At 38.1% G+C, this 23,793-nt stretch overlaps 1 protein-coding gene across 2 annotated transcripts in view; it reads left to right on the top strand.

Moving 5' to 3' along the window:
* Window positions 1-9,621, top strand: part of WT1 (WT1 transcription factor) — a 46,800-nt gene extending 37,179 nt beyond the window's left edge. The window contains exon 9 of one of the 2 annotated variants that reach the window (XM_054067900.1): window positions 1,633-9,621. In XM_054067900.1, the coding sequence (XP_053923875.1) occupies window positions 1,633-1,643 (11 nt within the window). In that variant the 3' untranslated portion in view covers window positions 1,644-9,621. The remainder of the gene's footprint in view (window positions 1-1,632) is intronic. The other variant, XM_054067901.1, reaches the window with a different exon arrangement.
* Window positions 9,622-23,793: the final 14,172 nt, after the last annotated feature.

Genomic DNA, 23,793 nt, shown 5'->3' with positions numbered 1-23,793 from the left:
CTCTCTGGAGAAACTCATAACAAGTGTGGAAACATCAAATACTTGGAGCGAATACTATACATAAAACTGCACAGAATTAAAAAATAAAGTGACTCCTCCTGCTTTCTTGAAAGAAAAGTTCAGTTGCAATAACAATGTCCTCTGAATTACCCAGCAGTCTTCTGCAACTATAAAACAATCTGTTTTTCAGATGCACCCAAAATAGAGAGCTGCCACGAGTGTTTATACTAAAAGCCAAAAAAAGAAAAATCAGCCTCCAGTTGTGCTTGCATTAGTCAAACATAAATAAAGCTATCTTTTGTGAAATACAACCAAAACTCCACTGCAATTCAGGCCAGACTTCCAGTGACCTGTAAATAACTACAGCCATGGTTTTGCTGCTTGGTGAATTGCATGCTGGATAATAATGGTAGATGGTTACAGAAAATGTGGTGTGTGCTGATGAGTGACAGAGCATGTCCTTTTGGTTTTGCTGTTGCAACATTTTCAATGAAAGTACTTATTGCTACTCTTTTGTTTGATGATGATTTCATCCCCCAGCCGGCTGAGTACAGTGAAGACAATGGTAAATGTTTAAATAAATATATTTAATTTTTTAAAATTTTTATTCCTAGTTATTTTACAGCCTTTTCCTGAGAGGCATTTTATGACTCTCTCTTTCATTTCCCTCTTTTCAAGACTCTATCAGCAAGGTAAGCCACCTTTGTTGAAGTGCTTTACTACATGAATTTCTCAGAAGCAGCCCCCAGACGCTGGTTCTTGCAGCATGCAATTCCTCATTTTGTGGCAAGCAGAAACTGCTCGGCGGGCTGACTTTCTGTGAGCTTGACCTCCACATGAAAGATGAGGGGGCTGCACTCTATTACATCTTACAAGTATCTGTAGCTCTCTGGAAAATTTTCAATCCTACGATTAATTGAGCAAATCTTTTATGCCTCTGCCCTCCGTTCTTAAACTGAAAATACTGATGTTATTTTGGCTGATGGTTAATGTCTTACAGTGATTGGCATGCTATTCTTGTAGCTTCCAAAGTCCCACAGAATGCAGAACGTTAATTATATAGGTAACAATTCTATTTTTTCTTGTCACTTCATAATGTATGACATTGTTGGGTAGGAAAAGGAATGTGATCTCCTCTCTCTCTGATGGTGTCAGCTGAGATTCAAGGGTTCACTTGCACCATTTTTTTCAAGGTAGGTGAATGCGGCAAAGTATCCTTTCTACTTTAGGAAAACATGAGAGCTAATCTGCCTAAATTGTAACCACATGAACATATTTTTGGGGTATGTCATATTCTTTAAGGGTACCGGCTGTACTAATTGAACAGGAGGTATGAAGACATTATCTTGCTGTAATTAGGCAGCCAACCTGAAGGCAGTCCATCCTGGTGCAGGTGGTGATTCCAGCAAATGAAGGAGAGGACTTGCAAAGAAGTAGCTCTTTCCTTCTCTTTCCATAGCGGGTTAGGCAAGATCGTTTTTGAAGCCACTCCAACCAGGCCTATCTGTTTCAGGATGTCAGTAGGGTCCATTTCACTGCTCCACCAACCAACCTTGCAGCAACTGGGAACAGTTCCTGAAGATGCAGATAGGTACTTTAAACTGGTGTTTCTTCCTTCTTCTGCTTCCCCAGACAGCCACTGAGAAAACCTTATCAGGTGTGGTCTTTTCCCATCATCCATGTGACCTGCCAGCAAATCCAATATGGTAAGCAAGCTGCTCCCAACATCTTGTCCAAAAGTCTGACAACGGTCTGGAGTGGATCGAGGGGCTTCAAGAAGGTCCCTGCAGCCCCACACCTCAGAGCAGCCTGGACCGAGCCTGAGGTGGGTACACAAAGGCGACCAGCAGGCAGAGGGATGCTGCCAGAGGGGACACAAGTTCTGCTTCTCAGTTCTGCTTGGACCCTGTTTATGCCTTCCCTGTAGGACAAGTACAGGCAGGAAAAATCACTCAGCTTTTCAGCTGGGGAAGTCTTCCTTGCTTGGGTAAAAATTCCATTCCCCTCCCTCCCCTCCAATTAACAATAGAGTAATTAAAGGCAGTGTGTGCAGTTCAGAATGGCACTAATGGACAAGAAAACCCAGCTGCAATATTTGGGAAGATCCAATAAAAGATTCATGAGGATTCTTTTAGTTATTGGAAGTCCTGATGACACGAAGGAGGCTGATGAAACAGAAGACCTGATCACAAGAGCAATGAGTTGTTAAAAAAAAAAACAAACTCAAATCCCAACCCCACTGCCACCATTCTAAAAATTAGACAATTAGGAGTAAAACCAGGAATGTAGCCAGAACTATTCCACCTCAAATAATAAACACAAGGATAAGTTGCCAAGTGAGGTCAAAGAATCAAATGGTAAAGTGAGTTTAAGAGACAGCTAGACACTTTTATGGGGAGAGAGGGGATTGAAGGATACAGTGACAAAACCACGGGTAGAGCTGAGATAAACCCAGAGGACAGGCGCGGTGGGCCCATTGCTGCAGAGAGTGCTCTAAGCTCCAGTTGCTCAGCAGAGGAGCAGAGCAGCTCTTGGTGTTCAGGGGAGACTGACCAGGGCTGTCAGCAGTGTCCTGTGAGGGATGAAGCGAAACTGCCAGAACAGCTTGAAAGGAAGATGAGCCTGGTAGACAGAAATGAGGATGCTCTCAATGCTCTGGTCCTAAGTGCTGCCCTTGCTTTCTTTAATAAGATGTCCTGGCAGACTTGCTAAAAAACAGGTGTTTGAAGAACTTCTACCCAAGCAGCTTGTCTTCTTGGAAGTTATCAATGCAAAGCACAGAAAGAGACACCATAAGGAAAAACAGAAAGAAAAGAAACCTTTGCATTCTTCATGAATGACTCTCTGTAATATGGGAAAGAACAAGACTGGTTAGAATAGGATTCATACGAGGCAAAGGCAAAATATACAAAGGTTATGCTCTTCTCTGCTTGTACAAAGCTTTGCATATTTTCATGTTGTCAGCACAGCCCGTGTCAATTCCCATAAAAAAGAGCTGGCAGAACTTCCATGGCTTCAAATAACAGCACAACAAAACCTAGTGTTAAGTGCTTGGTCTGGCCATCTCCGTGCTGATGAACAGATGTGGCTTCATCAGCATGGTGCGGTTCTTAAATCATGCTGGTGAGGGAATCAAGACCAGCTTGGCCTCTGGAAGTAAGCCAGGGCATTAAATAAAGTGCAGTTTTCTATATAGAATGCAATCCAAACACAAGTGCCAGCTTCTGCTGCTAAAAAAGTTAGCTTTGATACCTCAAAGGGCTCTGAGCAGTGGGGATGGCCTGAAAGAATGTAAGCATAGCATGGAGGGATCTTATGCTAGGTGCTGTAGGAACACTGAACAGCAGGAAGACTCCGCCCTGAAGAAGTTGCAAGCCACAGATAAAGCTTTAGAAGGAAAGTGTTTAAAGACACTGAAAATCTTGAATGGGAAAGCATAGTCCCAGATAGGGCTTTCTTATTCCTGATGATTAAATGCCTACATCACAGGTATAAATATAATCCTAAATAATACTATCACTATTTTTTTATGTGAAACAGGCTAGATGTGTTCTGATGAACTCTGGCAGAATCAAGCTCTTAGTCTGCAAAAATAGGCTGAGCAGGCATGGAAAGGCTTGCCTGATCATTCTGGTTTGAATGACAGGTTAAATCTAATATAAAACCAGTTCCCCTTCCCCAGCATCAAAAAAGCCCTTTTGGTGCAAGGGGATAAAAAACATACAGGGCACTGAGACACTTCAGCAGGGAAATGCAGGAGAGAAATACAACTTTATTTATTCTCAGGCTGTTTCTTTTTATGGCTCATTCTCATCTGAGTCATGCCTTAGAACTCCCATTCATTTGAATGAAATGTTGAAAAACATAGCTACAAAAAAAGTAACGGCCTTGCCCGGAAAAAATCCTGCCCCAGTGTTTCTTGGGAAATGGTGTGTCCTCGTGCACATGCTCTACTCATACAATAATCACGTCTGCTTAATGTTTCCTCTCAGGAAGGTCTCTGACATTTTTAACTGTATTGCTGAGGTTTTTAGGTTAAGTTATCGGTCTAGCGGCACAGTAAAGGTACATTGTAAAGGTAAATAAAGAGGTTTTTATCTACTGTATGGCAAGGATTCCAGCCCAACAAAGACCTGTATTTAGAGTAGGAGAGCTGTTGCGCTCTCAATCCACTAGACGGCTCAGCCTAGAGGGTTTCTTGCTCTCAGGACAGCGGTTCTGGAATGCTCTGCAGCCAAGCCGCCCGCTCCAGCTGGAGGAATTTCCTAACTTGCAACAGAAAGTTACAGGGCTTACAAAGCAGCAGTCAGAGCTGAAGGCTATCATGGAATATAACTCAAAATGTAGTTCAGTAGCTTGAGTATGATATTGTGCTGTTATTGTAATTACAGTATTTATCCAAGTGATTCTGTGTGGCTGTTGGGAATTACAGAGTTTTAAAAATCTGGTTGTCTAGGGAATTCTTCAAAGGCCAAGCTCCTGCTGTCCTTGAGGCATCCTAGGATGGCGCTTCATGCTCTGAAGAGCTGAGTGCTGTAAATCACTCATTGCTCGTTACCTCAGAAGTGTGGAAATGCATGTTTCTGTTATTAGAAGGAAGAATTAATAGAGAATCAAAGAAAGGAAAGGTCACATGGCAGCAGGATTTTTATTGCCTGCAATGGATCTTGCCCTGGTGGAAGTCTACTGGACCGTCTGAAATATAAATCTCAAAGTTGTTGTACTGTTATGGGATGAATGAAACTCTCCAGTGACTGAGCTGCTTCCTCACCCTGCTCCGAGCCGCAGGACTGCAGTATGGCTTTTTGTCCTCCCCTTTGTGAAGCCAGTCAGAGGAGGACGAATTGCAGTTTGCAATACTGAAGGTCATCACACGGGACAAACACCCTAAAACCAGTCTAATATTCCTAAGCTGTATAAATTCCTAGTGTCTGCTGCAGGCAGAATCCAAACACTTGTGTCAATTCTGTACCATGCCCCAGACTGCCAAAAAACATTAATATAAGCATATTTATCTGGGCTGCAGTGTGTTACAAGAATTCATTAGGACAATATGTGATATGGTGCTGAAACAGAAGGCTGGGTTTCTCTGGCCAGAGATGAGGAAGTCTAGTCCCTGCTGAACTTTTACTACTGATAAAGACAATGTCTGCTGGCAGCATTCATTTTTTACTAGGCCATCTGCATCTAGTCAAGGATAACTTGACTTTCCAAAAAAGCCATTCATCAGAATCAACCCTGTACAACTTTCTCTTGATGAGTAAAGCAACACAAAGAACGACCAAGATGGTTAATAAACTTCCTTGGGAGCAAAAGGTCAATGCTGGTGTAAACAAAGCAGTGTCATAGTACTATACAGAAGCATTGAAGTTTCCTGCGTGTTTATATGGCTGATGCCCCATTTATTTTTTATCAGTGTTTGTTATCATTTATTTTGCTCTGCTTTAGCTGATCTATAAATCTTTATAACAGTGTTCTTTATTTTCTTAATTTTGTCATCTCTCTTATCAGCTTTTATCACCTGTTTGTGTCCAGTATGTTTGCTACTCTCTGCTGCTTGATGGCTACCCATGATTAGTTTCGTTAACCCTTTAGTTCTCATCTACCACACACAGGGCTAATAGTTAAAAGTCAGAATATCCTTTTTTTTCCTAAAGCTAAATCAAACCCCAAAGGAATTTCCATTGTCCCCTAAATAAATCATTAACTATTAAAGGTAAAAAATGAATGGGTGCACTGATGGGGAAATGCTCCTGCTCCAAGTGACGGAGCCTTTCATTTAGCTACATAACACCGAAAGACTAAGCAGTACCCATGTTGTTTTTCACTTCAGACCTTTATCATTGTACTTCAGATCCAAACTGGAGAGTCCTAGACTTGCATCGTGTGGGAAGGTAACAAGTTGCTCTTCCTGCTTTCCCAGCCTTTAGCTTTCGTGCTTTCTGGCTGCACATGTGGACAATGCAGCCATTAGAAACTGGACAGAAGTCCCCATGCTCCCATCACATCAATCACTGATCATCCCGCCAAACATTTTATTATGAGCTTGGGCTACATTATAGACAGTCAGCTAACAGAGCATTCCATATCCACAATGATAAGCATGAAGCAGCTGATACCTTGGTAATGTTATGTGGCTATTCAGTGATACTTGTCTTAGAGCCACAATATTTAAAACCTCATGGATAGGTCAGAGATATTTGCTGAGAGAAGAAATATTTACTTGAGCACATCAGGGAGCGCTGAAATTGTTCATTAAAGAATATAACAGAAAAAAGTGATTTTTTCCTAGAGAAGATCCTCTAGAATTCACTTTTTTCCCTCCCTGATGTGTTATTTTGTTTCATGTAATTAGATTACAAAAAATTTTGTACAGTCTAGGTATCCAAAATCATATAAAAAAATTGGATTGACCCAAACCAGTTTTGGGGCGATGGACTTAGCAAAACACATACTGTTCTTTTTAAGGGTTTACATATTGAAACCTTTTGTTTAACAGAGACTTACGCAATGTAATATCTAATGGCATCAGATTATTTATTGGAACTGGGTACTATGGGGAAATAAAACCCACTAAAGTTCTCAATTAACTATGATTTTTGAGACCAGCCAGTTACAACATTAATCTCCCCTGTTAATATCAATGTAATATGGTGTAATGTACTTCTAATACTATGAGCTTCTGCTGAATCTGCAGTCTTAGACTTTTACTTAGGAAAGCCTCATGTTCCTGAAGTTAATAGGAGTAGGAATTTTATCCAGCCAAAAACTGGATTAGGTTCAAACCCACTGATTGTTCCAAATTTAGCATCCTAGTTATTCCATGAGTATACAGTTAGAGGATGTTCTGTCACATTGATATCAAGATTACAGGAAGGTCTCTGTATTGGGATTATATTCTGTACACCATGTACTTCAGATGGATTGCAGTTCCTCTGATATGTGATTCCACATTTAACACTATGAGATCTGTATATTATTGAAGTAGAATTAAATTTCAGGTGACAGAGAAATTTAGGGCAGGATTTTTTTTGTGCATATGCATTTTGTTGGTTTTTTTTTAACTTCCCCTCTACGCCTGGAACAAATATTAGCAGATAGGGGTGAGCTAATCTTGAAACCCAGTTGAAATACCAGCCCAAAACATGAACTCACTTTAGGAGCAATGTAGTGAATAGCCATGAAATGTATAACATTGTTTTTAGTCAGGGGAAATTTTGTCATTGTGTGTTGTTTAACTTGGCCATTTGCTGGAAATAGCTTAGTACATTCCTGGCTCTTTTTTCGCAGAGATCCATCTTTGGAGACAGGGTTGTTGTTTTACATTTTAAATGTTTTTATTTAGACATATACTAAATTCAGAAAAATAAATCATAAGTAACCCAGCTGGATTTTCAATCGTACTTTTAAATCAAAGATTATTGTGATTGACTTTTTACATCCCTCTCTTTAATTATCACTGTATTTAGAATTCTGACCTTTTCTGAAAACATTAGTAACTGGTGAAAACAATTTTGCCTTCTAGTGGAAATCCTGGATTTCTCTGCACTGTGCAGATTGCTTGAGCTGACTGGCATGAAATTTAATTTGCATTAATCAGCCACAGGCAAGGGCAAAATGGAATAACGATGACCCATGAGAGTAGGATTTTAGAGTATTTACAAATCTATGCTTGTGAGCAGCATGGAAAAGCAATGGCTAGGGCAGGGCATGTTCTGTCTGATTCATGATGCGAATCACCCTAATCCAGCTTGGTTGTCAGAAGAATTTGGGCTATGTTCTTTGAGCACAAGGCCCTTCAGCTGCCATTTGACAAAGAGCATAGGGTGCGATACTTAGGGAGAATTTGCCACAGTGAATACAAATTAAAACATTCCAGCTTTGGCAGGTGTACATGATCCAGCCCCAAACACCCACACAACCAACCACCAGCGCCGATGCTGCACTAAGAAAGACCCAAGCTAGGAGCAGCCCGAGGCGTTCAGCCATGTCTGCGCGCTGCTGCCCATGGCACTTGTTACCTTCGACACAACACTGACTAAAACTTCTCCTGTGTGCTGTACCCTGTAGTGGAGTGTGAATTATGTGCTTCAGAGATTTGATAAAAAGTATTTTTGAGGGCATAATTTTGGCTTGCATGAACAAGCTACTGAAATTGGAGTTTGAGGCCTCCTTGTGCGAGATGGGCTGCAGAAATGTTTGTGAACCAGCTGGGAGCCTTTGAGATATCGGTTCAAAACCACAAGATAGTTCATTTTGACTTGAAGATTTCCATCACATCCCAGTGCTAAATCCAGTCAATAATTATATTGCAGGCAAAAGTATCTGCCTGGTTAAACTGTTCCTTGAGAACTTTCACTACCATTCTTGGTTTCATTTCCGTAATTAGGGTCTGCACCAATCACAGAGTCAGTAACACATGGTGGACAAAGAGTGTTTTAAACATACGGAATGGAATTATGCAGCAATGAAATTACATATGACTTTATTTCCAGCTAAGCTAAATGTGATGCTGATTGTTTAGTGCATATCATAATGCATTTGGTGCTGCTCGGTGTACTAATTTCCTCCATGCCATTAATTCATCTTAATTTCTTGTGTGGAGTTACTACGTTGTTACTACATTGATGTGGCTTTGAACTCTGAAACGTTGGAGTGTAAAGTATATCGCTATGTTATTTACGGATATGAAATGATTTTTTCAGATGGGTGACCAAACTTACGCCTGTCTCCCAAATTTCAGTTTCATTGGGCTGAATTTATATTTAATCTTTTGGATCTTTATTTGTGGAAATAAAATGCTGAAAAGTGCTGGGTCAAGTTAAAAGTGTTTTTTTTCAAACCCCAAACTGAATGTTTTGGTTCAGTATCTTATGAGAAGAGCAAAGGGAGTGAAGGGTACAGAACTGCTTATAAAAGATGACTTTTACTCAATGCTATGGAATGAGAGCATTTGAGCTGCAGAAAATGTGAGTTCAATTTTTCCTTTGTTTGGTGTAATTCCAGGAATCGCTTTCATAAGAAGCAAGTGCAACATAGAGATTTCCATCAGGCAAGCAAATCACGTTTTTATCTGCAGATGTAGGAATAGTGTTGTTTTTTTTTCATTACACCAGATAAATTAGAAAAAATGACCCTGGTAACACTGGAAGAGCTTGGACAATGATTACCTACTACAGACTTCACAGGCACTGAAGCTGTCAGGCAACACGCTCATGGTATCATTAGTGAATTATACCTTAAATCACTTAGTTTTAATTTACGAGTTGAAGTCTCACTCAGAACAAAGATGAACAAAAATTGTTGCTGTCAGTAACATGCCTGAAAAGAGGCTTTTAGTCTGCGCTGAGTTCTTTGCAGCAGATTGTAAACACAATGAAAACTCTGTAACAGAGGAACTAGCCAGAATTTCAATCCATCTGTAACTGTAGTTAAGAAACTCAATGTTCAAAATGTGAAAGGTATAAAATTTACAGCCATGGAACAGTAATACTTCGCATTTCAGAGATGTATTGTTTCCTTCAAGAAACTAACAAAAATAGATTGTGCTAAAACATGGGTACATGATACAATGGAAAAATCTCTAGTAAAGAAAACTTTGGTTAGGGGTCACTAACTTGAGGGAAGTGCTTATCTCCTTTATTTGTTTCCATTATGTAATAAGCAGTGCAAAATAGCATTCCGGTATCCCATTGTGCCTTATTTTTTCAAAATAGGGCTCAGAGATGAGTGTATATTCAACTCTCTGCAGGAAAGGTATTTTTCTTGAGTAGGAAATATATTGCTTAATGTATATGAACATTTAAATTAATCTAATTAAATTAATCTAAATTAATTTAATCTGGAAGTCTGTTTCCCTTTACAGACCAAAGAAAGGCCATGGAAGTAACCAATTTTTGCAAATGACATGTCTCACTGCATTCTGCTCTGGTAATTTATCAAGGCTCACAGTCATCATTATTTCAAAAGATTAATTCTGTTTAAATAGTCGATTGGGCAGAACAAAAGGTTAGTGGGATAGTTAGCTATATGTCACAATATACTGGATAAAGGATTATGCCCCACTTAAGAATTAATAACATTTTAAACCTCTACATAAACTATTTTTTTATCAATAAACATGGTTCTGACAGAGAACCAGATGCACTCACAGGTCTTAATTGTTCAATCCAGTGACTAATCCCCACTTGATCAAGATTTTACTGACTTAGCAGCTGTCTGGAGAGTGACAAATTTATGATTCAGTTGCAATTTCATCTTAAACTTGAAACTGCATGATCATTTGTGGGAATTAGCTACCTGATAAGATAACGAGGGTGGAAGAAGTGCACATAATTCTGTGCAGCAGAATTGGAGTCTTGCAGAACTCTTTTGGATGCATTGGAAAGACGCAAATGGCCATTAAGGGATTAGCCCATCACTGATTGAGTGGCTACATAGAGTTGAGGTTTACTAAATCACTGGAGTGGTAGGTCATTATCCTTGGATACAGGAGACAGTTGGATCTGTGTCCAAATGCATGAACAGTAAATTGGAATGAATGGAGCATGCCAAAAAAAGGAAAATAAAAAAATGCTGAACCCTTGTTCTTCAAGTGTTCAAATTTCCAGGTCATACCCCAAGTTTTTTCTTTCTTGGCATAAAAAATATGTTTTCAATGCCTTTAGTATCAGCATATTCCCGTCTCTGTAATCTCTTTTGAGTGTATTGCTTCCCCTTAATACTATCAAATTTGTGCTTAGTTAACAAATGCTGTAACTTAGATAACATTTTAGAAACTGATTAGGAAAGAAATGTTAGGAGTTTCCCTCTCCAAGTTTGATGGCTTGTGCATAGTTACTACTAATATGTAATTAAAATAAATGAGTTTTCTTCATTTGGGTTTTGTAACGATAACATTTGGGTAAGTCTGTTTTCTTCAGTTGTTTTATGTGCAAATGAACTGAATCTATAATGTTCTGTAGTAGTTTTGTTTATTTTTAAGACATGACAAAAGTAATACCTTTGTTAAAAATAAATACAAATCCTTTTTTTTTTTTTTTAAGAGAGAAATCATAAAATGCTGCAGGAATAACACAACACTTCTGCCTTCCTTGGACATGTGTTGATGCGGTTGATAAGTGAAATTAGCTGCTGAGTAATTCTGCTTCAGGGATCTGTACCAATAGGTCTAAAGACTATTTTGAAATTCAAACTAATAGCTTAAATATGTAAAATTTTGGAATTTCGGCTGTGCTGGCTATGACTAACTTGAATAAGCCCCAGATCTCTTGGGGCTGTTTCTCTGTGAGTTGAACTTAATGATCCCTTTTCCCAAGGTATAGATGCACCTAATGATGTCCAATCTATCTCAGTCTAGAGGGGCACGTAACTTTAGAGCAACTTGTTTCCTAAAGCACGGTGCTTTTCACCGGAAATTTATAGGCTGGTAGATTTGAAAATTCACCTTCAGAGAAATACAATTGATTTTCATCATGCAGCGAGCAATTTTCATTTCCTAATACAACAATAAAATAAGCAATATAGAACAGATGAATCTGCAGAACAAAATTCAATACTGTACTCATCTGTCAGTAAGTATTCTTAACGTAATTATACTTCACTGAGATTACCAGAGAAGGAAGCTGCAGTAAGGGTCTTAGGCCAAGTAAGCTTATGTAACTTCAAACAACTGTCCTGTTTTGCCCAGTTCTCATCAGGTGGTACCAGGAATGTTGTGTTATTTCCTAGTGCTTTTGCTCTCTACCAGTACCAGTCTAAATGTTGAAAAAATACTGAGGTGACTCAGTCTTTGGGAATATGCTAATACCTAGACCAGAAAGCAAATGAATTGGGCCCTGACTTTAGTGGGAACAGGAATGAGATAAAGAAGGAGCTAGCATAAGTTTTGGGAAAATAAAATGAAAGCAAAAACAAATACGTAAAAAAAAAAGAATCACAGAGGAAATGACTGTTTTCTAGATTTGGATGTAAGTCTTATGGCAAGCCTGAAGGTTTAAATTAGCTGAAAAGCTTTATCTGCATTTTAAATGTTGAAACCCTTGGCCAGCTCTGTTTTCTAAGATTCAACTGATGTTCAGAAGATTTGGACGAGTAGATAGTGAGTTGGACTGGGAGAACAAACTAAGAGGAAGGAAAGTGCAGGAAGAAAATCAATCTGCCAAATTAGACAGAGCAAAGGAATAGGAAGAAAAACAGGAAATAACCTAATAAAATATAGTGGAAAATAAATAACTTCCAGTGCCCCAACAATTTCCTCTCACAAAAAGTATTGGCAGTATAAAGCAAATTACAGGCACATTTCTGTCTGGCTATGGAAAGTAAACTATTTAGGGATGACAGATGGCATGCCCGCCTCCACTCCCCCCCTCCCTCCCCAAAAATGCAGATAACAATATCAGGAACGAGTCTGAAAGTTCCACAGGTGAAGATGGGAGCACAAATATGACCCAAACAATGCAAGTAGAAGAAAGAACTGGATGGTTAATGAAAGTGAACTTTTGGTATGCAGTACTGGAAATCTCTGACTATTTTGATTAGTTCTGCCTTAGGGACTGGTGTCATGAGGAATATAGGAAACCTCAAGGAATGCAGGTAATGCCTCTACGCCACAGTGTCCTACATTTCTGGAGATCTCCAAGACAGTACATGGGTTCTTTTGGGACCAGGGCAGAGAAGGGGGGCATGTAAGCGAGCTTGTTTTATCAACTTGCTGACTATTGATCTCCACTCAGTTAGGTAGCTAGGAGGCCAATGGGACTTCTAATCTATCCCAGTGGGTGAGCTTCCAAAGATGGCATTTATTTAGGAATGATGTCCCAGCACTAGCTTCTCAGTGCCACCAAGTTATTGCAACAGCTTTCCCAGCAGTTGCCTGTAAAGATACCTTACTGAATTAGCAAACCCTCCTGCATTTGCAGGAAGTTTGGTAAATAAGTAATAAATCTATTTTCAAGTGGAATTCTCATTCTGCAATGTTTACAGTATTTGCACTCTACAGAGCATGATTTTAGAGAGGCTCAGAGCTTAATTCAGCTTATTAAAGTAAATATTCTAGCATTAGTTATTTGCCAAAACCAACAGAAATATAATTAACTTGAGTAACTCCTTACTGAGCAACCACGTACATGATTTACTTATTTCACTGTGTTTAAACTGATCTTCCATGGAAGCAGAAAGCATATTCAGCCCAGCTCAGTTGTATGAAAGATAAATTGTGTATTTTAAATGAATCGGTAATTCTTATGAAGGATTCCACAAGTGAGTGAAACCACAGTGTTAACGGTGTGACTTATTTACATACGTTTCATCCTATGTATAGATACTACTGGATATAGAAGAAAGCAAATTAATCACAATTACAGTGAATCCAGAGTGCGGAATGCACTTTATAGAATCAGAATCTTTAAAAATACACATGCAATTTCAGCTTTTCATTTATCATTGATTTAAGTGGAATAATAAAATGTCTATCTTTCACAGTACGTAAAAGAATGAAAGCTGCATTTTTTTTTTTTTTTAACATCATTTCTAGCTTTAGAACGACAAAATGAACCAGGGCGTACCATGCTACGATTTCACCCGTTGACACAAATGAAAAGGATAGAACAGACATAATACATCTGGTTTACGACTTTTAATTGCCTTTGTGACCCAGTTCATACCAAATCCTCTCAAGGCAGTCTCTTTCTTTGTATGCATCACGGGGCTAAATCTCTATCTGAGATATGTTGCTTAAAAAAACATCGCCATGTTAAAAAGTAACAATATTTCTTGCTCACATAAATCTTTAGTACTTGCAGGTGACCTGAGAAAGTGAGAAGTGGAGAGTTCAGTTGTCTGGTGAATGAGTATGTTAAACTTTCCAAATAAAAGCTACTCATAAAGCACCAGATTCTTTTAGCAATTAATCACTATACTGTTTATTAGGAAGACACGCCTGGAATTTTTTAGTTACTCAGGTAACCTTTCATGGTTTGCTGGATTCAAAAGATAATTGTGTCTACAGTGATTTAATGAGGCTCTCTGATGTAATATAGTAGTCTGTGACTACTGAGATGGTGTCTGCGTCCTGGGAATAGAGAAGGGATATTGGAGGAGGGCATGTGTGCAGAAACACACTGTTATAAAAACAATCTATTGCTAATCAGTTGCAAGAAATATTTTCTATGTCATGTAGCAAGCCAGAATGGATTGCTGGGATAACAGCTCTGAACTTTACTACTAGACTGGAAATCCTGCGGCAATGTTAAGTAGCTTCAACAAGAGAGATTTTATTGAATTAATAAATGAACAAAGTGCTGGGTACGATACACGAAATACTTTTATTTTACTGAAGTCTCAGTATTGGCACACTTTAAAGGGATGGAAGTATGGATCACAAAAAGCTTTGCTGTAGTCAGGTGGTGAATCACTGTCTGTGCTGTGGAACTGGCATCGGACGATGAGGTGGATGGTTGTTTTTGTGAAAATATACAGATGTCTGAAATGTAAACAGTACCTTCCTTGATCATAACCATCCTCTTTATGGGCCAGGCACTAGATCTCTCCCTCACACACAGCACAGATGGGATTTAACTGTGCACTGTATCCAGGAGTGCTGATTTCCTAACAATGTCACTTAGTACAGCTCAGGCTGTTAGATTATCAGATGTAACTTAACAAAATACTACTGTCTCCCTGAGGTAGTCTCATTAAAATTCATTCTTAGCTTCAAGTTCTGGAATGTCTGTATTCAGGTTACTACAGGTTTTTTAATTCAGTTGTTCAAGACCAGCCTGACTTTTGAAAATGCAATGTAAAATTGCTTGTTCAAGGAACCTGGTCCTTCAGGTATATCTAGCAGCTTATTTCTGAACACTGTATTTCCTTTCCTTTTTTTGAAAAAAAATTATTACTAGAACAGTTAACTGTAAGAAGATTGGATACAATTCTTTCTTGTGCTGCATGACAATAAGAATTTTGTAGGTTCCAGCCTTTATCATCTGTAGGAAAACATTCCCATTCACAAAACTGTTGAATGTGTAAATGGTCTACACATTGCTTAGAAATTATGGATTTAGTGAAGTGCATTCCTGAATTAGAACTGGAAAGGATGAAATGAAGGTGGTGAGCTCTTACAGATGCACCTGAATGATTGTTGTCTGAGTAATGTGAAAAGCATGAAAAGTCTCTCTTGTAGATATTAAGACCCCAATGAACCTGGAAAACTGGCAGTGGAGGAAGATGAGGTTCCTGTTCGCAAACTGAGCCCTTTTGGACATGGAACAAGAGGCAGTCAGCATAAGAATCCACAATGGTATGACGTATGCCCAGCTTATCCATGGTTACTAGAAACTTTGAATGCTTCCATTTTTAAGGAGCCAAGAGGGGGCACATTGAAAATGTATTGTTTTCTGAAACTACTCTTCTGCTCTCCGAAAAATCACAATGTTTTCTAACTATTTCTAATTGCAGAACCAAAATCAAGGTTCTCAAAGTCATGACTAGCCTTAGGAAATTTGGAGAAATCAGCTTTTAGAGATGAAATAAATTTCAGATCACATACATGTCCTCGGAACTGCATTTACTTTAACTATGTTTTCATTTGTAGTTTCTTCAGAAAATAGAGTATTTCTAAGTATTTTAAGAAGTATATACAGAAATGAAATATTAAATGATTTGCTGACATCCCAAAATTCACAGTGCAAGTGGAGCCAGGAAATGGGACACACATCAAAGTATTGGTATTTTAGGGACAGCAAGGAGCATTAAATCCACTGGGGTTTAGTAACTCTGCAGATTCCTTAGCTTCTCAGCCTTTGCAAAACATCTGTCCCCACTTGCACAGGCACTATCTGCCAGTGCTTTCCCAGCTTTGTCATCTTAGAACATCTCTAAAAGCCAAGAATTCCAGTTCCAGATCTCAATAAATTAAGAATGAGTCTAAATGTTTTGTAGAGGAAAAAAATAAAACAAACCTAAACCAATTATCTTGTCTGAGAGCAAAATTGACCAAAACACTGTGTCATAAATGACCAAAAAAAAAAAAAAAAAGAAAGAGGATAAAACCTTAAATTTAGCATAAGATAAGTTATATCCTACTGAATGTATGATAGGTGCCTACAGCATTTTCTGGAAAATAAAGGAGAAATTTAAGTTAAGGATTTGCAAAGTTTGCAAGAATTCCTGGTATGATTTTTTGATACTTCAGCATTGCCAGTAAATATCATTTTATATATAAAATAATTCCTATTTTTTCCCTTTCTTGCCTCATTTAGATACGTAATATAGATTTTCAATGCTAAAGTAAGATTTTTATTTTGAATGCAAATAAATATGAATTTATCCTGCAAGATGCTGGACACCATCCACGTCCATTCATCATTTCCCAGGAGTGCTTGGAATCTCCCAAATTTTGCTGATTTCTCGTGGGAATAAAGCCACTGAAGGTAAGAAGGTGACCTTGAGATCTACTGTTAGCACCTTCCACGTAAGCAGCCAGACATGCTGAAGGTGCAGGGGTAGTTTCAATAACGCTCATTACTTTGTAGTTACAACCTGTATAACTTCTTTGCCCTATGCCAGGATTTATTCTGAGAACTTCTATGCTTATGAGAAATCTCTGCTCAAATAGGTAAAGTTGTCCTATCCCAGAAGATTTCACTGAGTGTGCATCAGTGCCAGTGCTGATATCGGCCCAGTGGGTGTTAACATACAGGGAAAGGTTCCGCACACTGCAGATAATGGAAATAACAGTCGGTCATCACCACTCTCCTGTAAGGTATGCATTATAATTTCTATTTCAAAGAAGAAAGCTAATCTAAGTCAACAGTCGGAGCAAGTGAAACTTCTCTTTCTGCATAAACTGTGCAAATGTAACAGTAGTTGGGAACTTGGCAACGATGGATGAACTATTTGTACACAGGTCACTTTCCGTGTCTTCTCCAACATACTGTTATGTGACAAAATGGTTTATATCTTAATTCATGAAATTTATTTTTTGCTGTAAAACAAATGATAATGAGTAGCTCTTTAAACTAATGTTTTATTTCCAGTGAGTCAAAGTTTTGGCATAGATTTCATGGAAAAAGCATTAATCTCTACAGAGCTGTTGACTAAACATGACCTGAGAAAAATAATTTCAAAACTGTTCACAGCAATTCATATCTTGTTATTGATGGTTAAGGACTAATAATTATGCTTTCTGTTCAGGTTCAATTTCTGTGTCACTTAAAACATTCACTTCCAGAACCAAGAAGAAGGGTACATCTACGTTTGTATACATGTAAGGAACTGTTGGGTGTAATAGGAACAACCATTTGTTACCTACATTTAACCTTTGCCTAACTAATAATATTGTGAGTTGTAGTTCACAAGAGGAAGAAATGTTTGTTCCCAGCTGTGTAATACAGACAAGCCTCGAGGGCTGTTGTGAAGTTCTTTGAATTATTTTTTGTCTTCTGTCCTTCTGGGAAATGTACAGAAATTGATACAAGAGCCTGCTATCATTCATGTGGCAGCAGACTGGGAACGACTGCTAGAATGTCCGGGACATGCTTCATGTTTAGCACTGACAATCTAAGCAAGACAAATATGATTTATGGGACAATAGTTCAGATGGGGAATGAATGGAGACGTCTTGGTGAAAATATCAGCGTAAGTAGGCTGTGCGAAGGAAGTAGGTTTTAAGGAAGGATATAAAGGAGATTTGGCATGTGGCAGATGGGAAGCTATTCAAACTATAAGAGGCAACATGGAAAAAAAAGTGAAGCTGAGAGTGGGAGAAAAATATGAAAGGAACAGTAGGACAAGAGGGGCACTGGAAAAGTCTGCTGTTCCTTTCCACATATTTAACCAAATACATCTACATAGCCTGAAAAGTTGACTAATGAGCCTCTGGTGAATTCTGGTTTATCCCCATAGGTTGATGTTAATAACATTTTGGAAGATGTCATCAAGTCTTTCAAACTTGGATATTTTTCTACAAGAAAAATTCTACAAGAATTTACATTTTGAAAAAAACCCTCAGAAATAATTATTTTTATTACTGCAGCATTTTTATGCAAGAGGCTGTTTTTGCTCAGAGGAGTTTGTTGTCTGCTTGGACAAAGAATGAACAAAGGGAAATATTACCAACGAATTTGTATTACAGAAGAAAGAGACAGGCCAAGATCAAGTAATTTACCCAAGGACATGAAGGAAACTAAAACGGTGAAAATGAGACTCAGCATGTGAATCTGCAATGCTTCTGTCAAGCTGTAGTTGCAGCACTAGCTTCCTAAAAGCTAAAGCTCATTCATATTCATTCTTCATTTGAATAATGGACTCAATATACTCACCCTGTACACATTAGGGGTGTCCTATATCACTTTTGAAGGCTAAATGTATACTTGCAGACTGCTCCATTGACAGGTCTATAAGAAATTTAATGTAGTTACACAAATTTCTTCAGTAGATTTTTATTTTACTTCAACTTTCTTTCTTTAGTTTAAAAACCACATACAGCTTTGCCTGTCCCTTCCTAACTAATGTTGTCCACAGTTCTTTTCCCCTGCCTTGTTTTGCCAGTGGCACAAACCTTGTCAAACCATCTGTTTGCTGCTTCTCCAGTTAATTTTGCACGATGTGCATGCTGATCAGAAAGTTAGGAATCCTTTTCTTGAGCTGTCCCTTGTTATCCAGCCCCTCTCCCTTCTTGAGCTCTCCTTCTCCAGCTTATCAACTAATGATCATCATTAGGCCAAGATGTACACCAGTGGAAATTATAAGTATGTAATAGAAAAAAGGAAAAAAAGTTACCATTTGTAGGTGAGATTAGTTACACAGCTACCAACTTTTTGTGGTGATTTCCTTTTCTTAAGTGAGAGCTAAAAATTGAATGATGGAGGTAAAGAACATAAATGTATGCATTTATTGCCCTATAGATAAAATCAGAGCTGGAAACATAAAGAATGCAGATATTGAATTCTACCACAACTCCAGAATAAAAGTTGTCAGAATCCCCAGCAGTGTAAGCGTGCCAGGACTTATGTCTCATAACAGCACATATTGTGTACAATAACCACTGTGGTTCAGTTTACCCTATTACTTAAATAAGTCTGTAAGGAATCTTCTGATTTGGGGTTGGTGTAGCAGTAAACTCATTCTCTGCACTATTCTGAGAACGAACTTTAATCCATATCTTATCTTCTGCTTGAAAATGAACATCCTTTCTATTCTTATCATGTTTCTGCTTTTTTTTTTTTTTTTTTTTTTTTTTAAATTTTTGAGCTTGAGCCACGTTCTGCTTGGCAGTTATATGAAGTTGTTCCTGCCGGGCTATTTGTTGTGCTGAGTTACCTTTGAAATTCATCTCTCTTTTTACGACTACACTCCAGAAGTGCTTTTAATAACCTGCCCGATAATTCCAAGGACTTATTATTCTAATAATTCCAAGAAAGCCGGTCTTGTTCTGATACACTCTTTGCTTTCCCATTAGATTGCACAAACCCTTCACCATGATACAACATAGTAAACAGTTAATAGATAAATACTACAGATTTGCTTTGTGCTGTTGGTTAAACTAGTCTTGGATCAGGTGACAGCATGGAGACCATCTACCTTTTTACAATCTAGACTAGGAAAAACTAATTTCTTTTATATTTGCAGGCACATCACGGATGTCAGCAACATTGTATGAACTGGATTCATCAAGTGGCCACTATTGTAGTATAATGAATGGGATGTTGTGTAATAAAAGCCTATCATGAACACTTTGGAACATGCTCATTTTCCTTATCTGTCAGTCCATCATACTGATGATGCATGTAGTTAGAACAAATTATCCTTCAGTCCTTCAGTTTACAGCATTTTCCTGATGTAAGGAGGCCTGGAAAGGCTGCCTCTTTCCTTAAAACACACACTCAAAGATTAAGATCTTTTCTCTACCCATACCCATTTTTCAGCCCTCTCTGGCAATGGTGCCTGCATTCTCCCTCCCTACTCAGGTGCACACCCATGCAGAGTGATGTTTTTTCTGGACAAAACATTGGGTCTTCCTCACAAAAAACATCAAGGAGCAACTTGTGGGCAAGGAGGGAAGAAGCCATGGGTGGAGGCACAGCCAAAGCCTGGGAAAATGTGACTGGTTGAGCCCTCTTGCCTTGGCTGTGTCCTGGGGGAAAGAATGCCCAGACTCCTGCCCAGTCTCGGGGGCCTCTTTGCCACCACAGTCCCTCAGTGCGCTAGAGGTTTTTCCCTGTCCTTGGGGAAAGGTGTGTGTTTGTGTTGGGCAGAATCATTAGTGGAGAAAATAAATTCCAAAGGAAACATCTTTTTTTCTTTAAAAAAAATAAATGCTGGATAGATTTCCTTGCTTACTGGTAGAAAGTGCAGTTCTTGGCAAGCTGGGCCCTATCAAGGCTTTACTTGGAACTTCCAAGAGATACTGTAGTTAAAAACTCTTAAATCTTTCCTTCAGCTAATAACTGTGTGCAGTAAGTAAAAACTAAAAAGGACAATGTAGGTTTAAATAAGAAAAGTTTTTCTTCCAGATGAAAATCTTCATGTAACCTACAGAAGTTAGAATACAGTTTATGTTCACTTTATTCTAAGGCAAGACTACAACTAATTGTCCTAGTTGTTACGTTTTTGGCGTGAGTCCACTATAAATATGCTCATTATAATTAAACTAACTGGCTGATTTATTGAACCTGCAGTTCAGATTCTGCTGCCCTGAAGGGATTTCCTTGCACTTCTTTTAATGATGATCATAGTCTCCTCAGCTGGTGAAATTTAAGTTCAGCAACTCTGCAGAGATAAAACTGCTTACAGGTGTTGCAGAGCAATAGTTTTAAAGTTTGACTCTGGTGATGATAATTTCAATTTGTGAAAAAGCTTATATAGAACTGATGGTAAGAATTAAAAAGAATTAAAATTAATTCATTTCTTGTGTCCTGTTTGAGTATAGAGTTTTAGCATTTTAGTGGCTTTCAAAATGCTAACGAGTGAAGTGTGGTTTGTGGTGTGAACTCAATGGACTCTCATAGGCTTCTGCAGAAGGATTCACACTGGCTTCTGTGGAATTTGGGTGGGGTTTTGCATGTATCAATTTGTTTTATAAAGTAATCTGAAAAGTGGAATAAATACTAGTAAGAGTGGTTGCTGGATGGAGGATTTTTCTGTCAGGTATTTTCCAGTTTTCTTTCTCAGAGTTGTTATGGAGACTTCGATACAATAATAGTATAAATTCATATATGTAGTATGTTTGTAACATAAAAAGCAGACATTGTTTGAAGCTGTGGGTTAGAAGTGAACTCTTTGACTGTCTAACAAATTTACTTGATGTGTTTTGTTTTTTTATAAAATCAGTTTTTATTTGGTACTTCATTTGAAAAGTTACCTCTTTTATGGTGACGATTTTTTTAAAGCTTTTGACTATCATCTAGCCGTAGCAGAGAAGATTGTTACTCACAGACATAAGGTGGTTGTGGTTAACTTTGTGTTCAGCAAATATGAAACTAAAAGGATTCTAAGTTCTTAAAGAGCATCCAGTCCTGGGTATTAGAAAAGGTGGTTTCCAGACAGCAAACACAGGGAGCACTACAGCTGTGTTAATCTGGAAGAACGTCACTGTAAACTGTGACAACGAATTTGGGTTGAGGACCTCCTCACAGATTTCTGCAGAAGGATTGCTTTTGTCAGTAAGGCGACAATGTTCACAAGGGCCAGGGACTTATAAATCCCTTTCAGTACATTTCAGTGTGCACTGCAACTTACTGGCTCCCTCAGGGTGGAGGAAAAGCTGATATTTAGTGTTTTCTTATATTATGTGAAATGAATCAAAGTGCAAGAGCACACAGAGACTTACATGATACTCTCTAAGGTCTTGGAAGTCCCTTGATTTGCAGAGTTGCTGTATTAACAAAATGAAATAATTGTAGAGAAGTTCTCTTCTCCTCATAAACATTTGGATATTGCAACTGAGGGGAAAAATAGCAACCAGCCTGCAGCTGTAGTCACTCTTTGTCTTTTTGGAGAACAGCTGCAAGCTTTGCATCAGGCAGCACGGTGAGTCTGCCAAAGCTGCGTTTTGGAGTATGGATGTGGAAAGGAAGGGAGTTGATAGAGTGAGTTTTTTTTGGTTTTTTTTTTTGGTTTTTTTTTTGGGTTTTTTTTCGGTTTTTTTTTTTTTTTTTTTTGGTAGGTGCTTGTTTGAGGGCACATCGAGGCTTTTCTGTAAAGAAGCTGTCTCAGCACTAGGCTGAGGCACTGTGCAGGCAGGTTCTGCAGCTCTGCATCCCGAAACTTTCCCAGCAGGGTCCGAAGCCTCGCTAGTTTTACCCAACGGCTCCCCCTTGTGCTGGCTGCCAAGGGCTCTGTTCACACGCCTTCCTGTTCCTGGGTGAGTCCAGAGGCACAGTCTTGTACTGTTTTTGAAAGTCTTAATAGTTGGTTCATATAATATAAGTAGTTTTTTCAACATCGTTGCCTTTAGTAATTTCACATGGGGGGGATAATTAAGTAAATATACCTCAGATTCTATGTAATGGAATGTTGTTTGCTGGACTTTGGTTCTGTGCACTTCAATTGACAGGATTTTCTAGTAGACAAAATAATTTCATATACGCACACACATACATACTTATTAAGATGAAGGGCATGTTGTAAAAGACACTATTTTTTAAAATAGAGTAAAATGCTATGAAGATGTACATACCTGCCTCAGCCTCTCATTCCTCAGCAACACCAATTTAGGAGTTAAATGACCTTGTGTATTCCTAGAGACACCATAAATTGTCCTGATGCATTTGTAGACTTTGAAAAGATGACACTGTGATTATTCAGGTAAAAACGGCTAACAAAAATTTCCTCCTTCTACGTAAAGGGGTGTGTGCATGGGAGAACTATTATAAAGCACTAATTTTACTGTTGTAAGCATTAGATGAATCCCCTCTCTTTTTACAAGATATTATAATAATGACTTTCAGGAGATTGGATGTTTCTTAGTACTGCATAAAATGCTTCCTTTTATATTTTTTTTTTTACTGCAGGTTGTTGATGTGCCCAAGTTTTTTATAGCATATTTCACATACTAAGAGTAAAATTGATTTGAACTTGAGAATGGATACACTTGAATTTGAGCTGACAAACATTCATAGAATTAACAATTAACATTCTAAGGTATCTGAAACTGTGTTGATCTTTCTAAAGACAACTGGGTTTTGTTATTTTTAAGGTAACTTGTGTTATACAGGAACGAGTTCCTGATGTTTGTCATGTTTTCTCCTTTTTCCTGTTAATAGGATATATGCATATTATACTAAAATCCATAAGCTCAGTCTGTAAGGGATTTATGAAAATCAACAATTTTTTATTTAAAGTAGTAGTATTTTATTTATGCAAGTAGCTTTTAAATATAAACAATTTTCAGCATAAATTTTGATGATGTTTGGTTATGTTCATGCAGTTCCAAAATCTGATATTTTTATTACTATAATAGATATTCACAGAATTGGTAATTCCTGATTAAAAGTAATAAAATATATTGCCAGTCCATTCCCACTGTTCTCCCAATAAGACCAGTTATTTGGAAAGACTCTTATTCTTGAAATCAGATCTAGTTACAGTATCTTGCAGGAAACGGAGATCAGGAGGTATGTAAAGGCAAAGACAAGAAAAACTAGAGACAATATGAATATATTTTTGGAAGTGTAGAAAAAGATTTTGAAGTTATAGAGTTTATCAAACACTTCCTAATTTATAATTACTTAAATTAAAACCAAGAAGAAATTATGAATGACACCAGTGCTATACTCTCTAAACATTCTTTAG

This window comes from Cuculus canorus, chromosome 5 (genome assembly GCF_017976375.1).
Source record: "Cuculus canorus isolate bCucCan1 chromosome 5, bCucCan1.pri, whole genome shotgun sequence".
Taxonomy (NCBI): Eukaryota; Metazoa; Chordata; class Aves; order Cuculiformes; family Cuculidae; genus Cuculus; species Cuculus canorus.
Note: the sequence above shows the minus strand (reverse complement) of the source record. Positions and strands in the feature narration are given on the sequence as shown.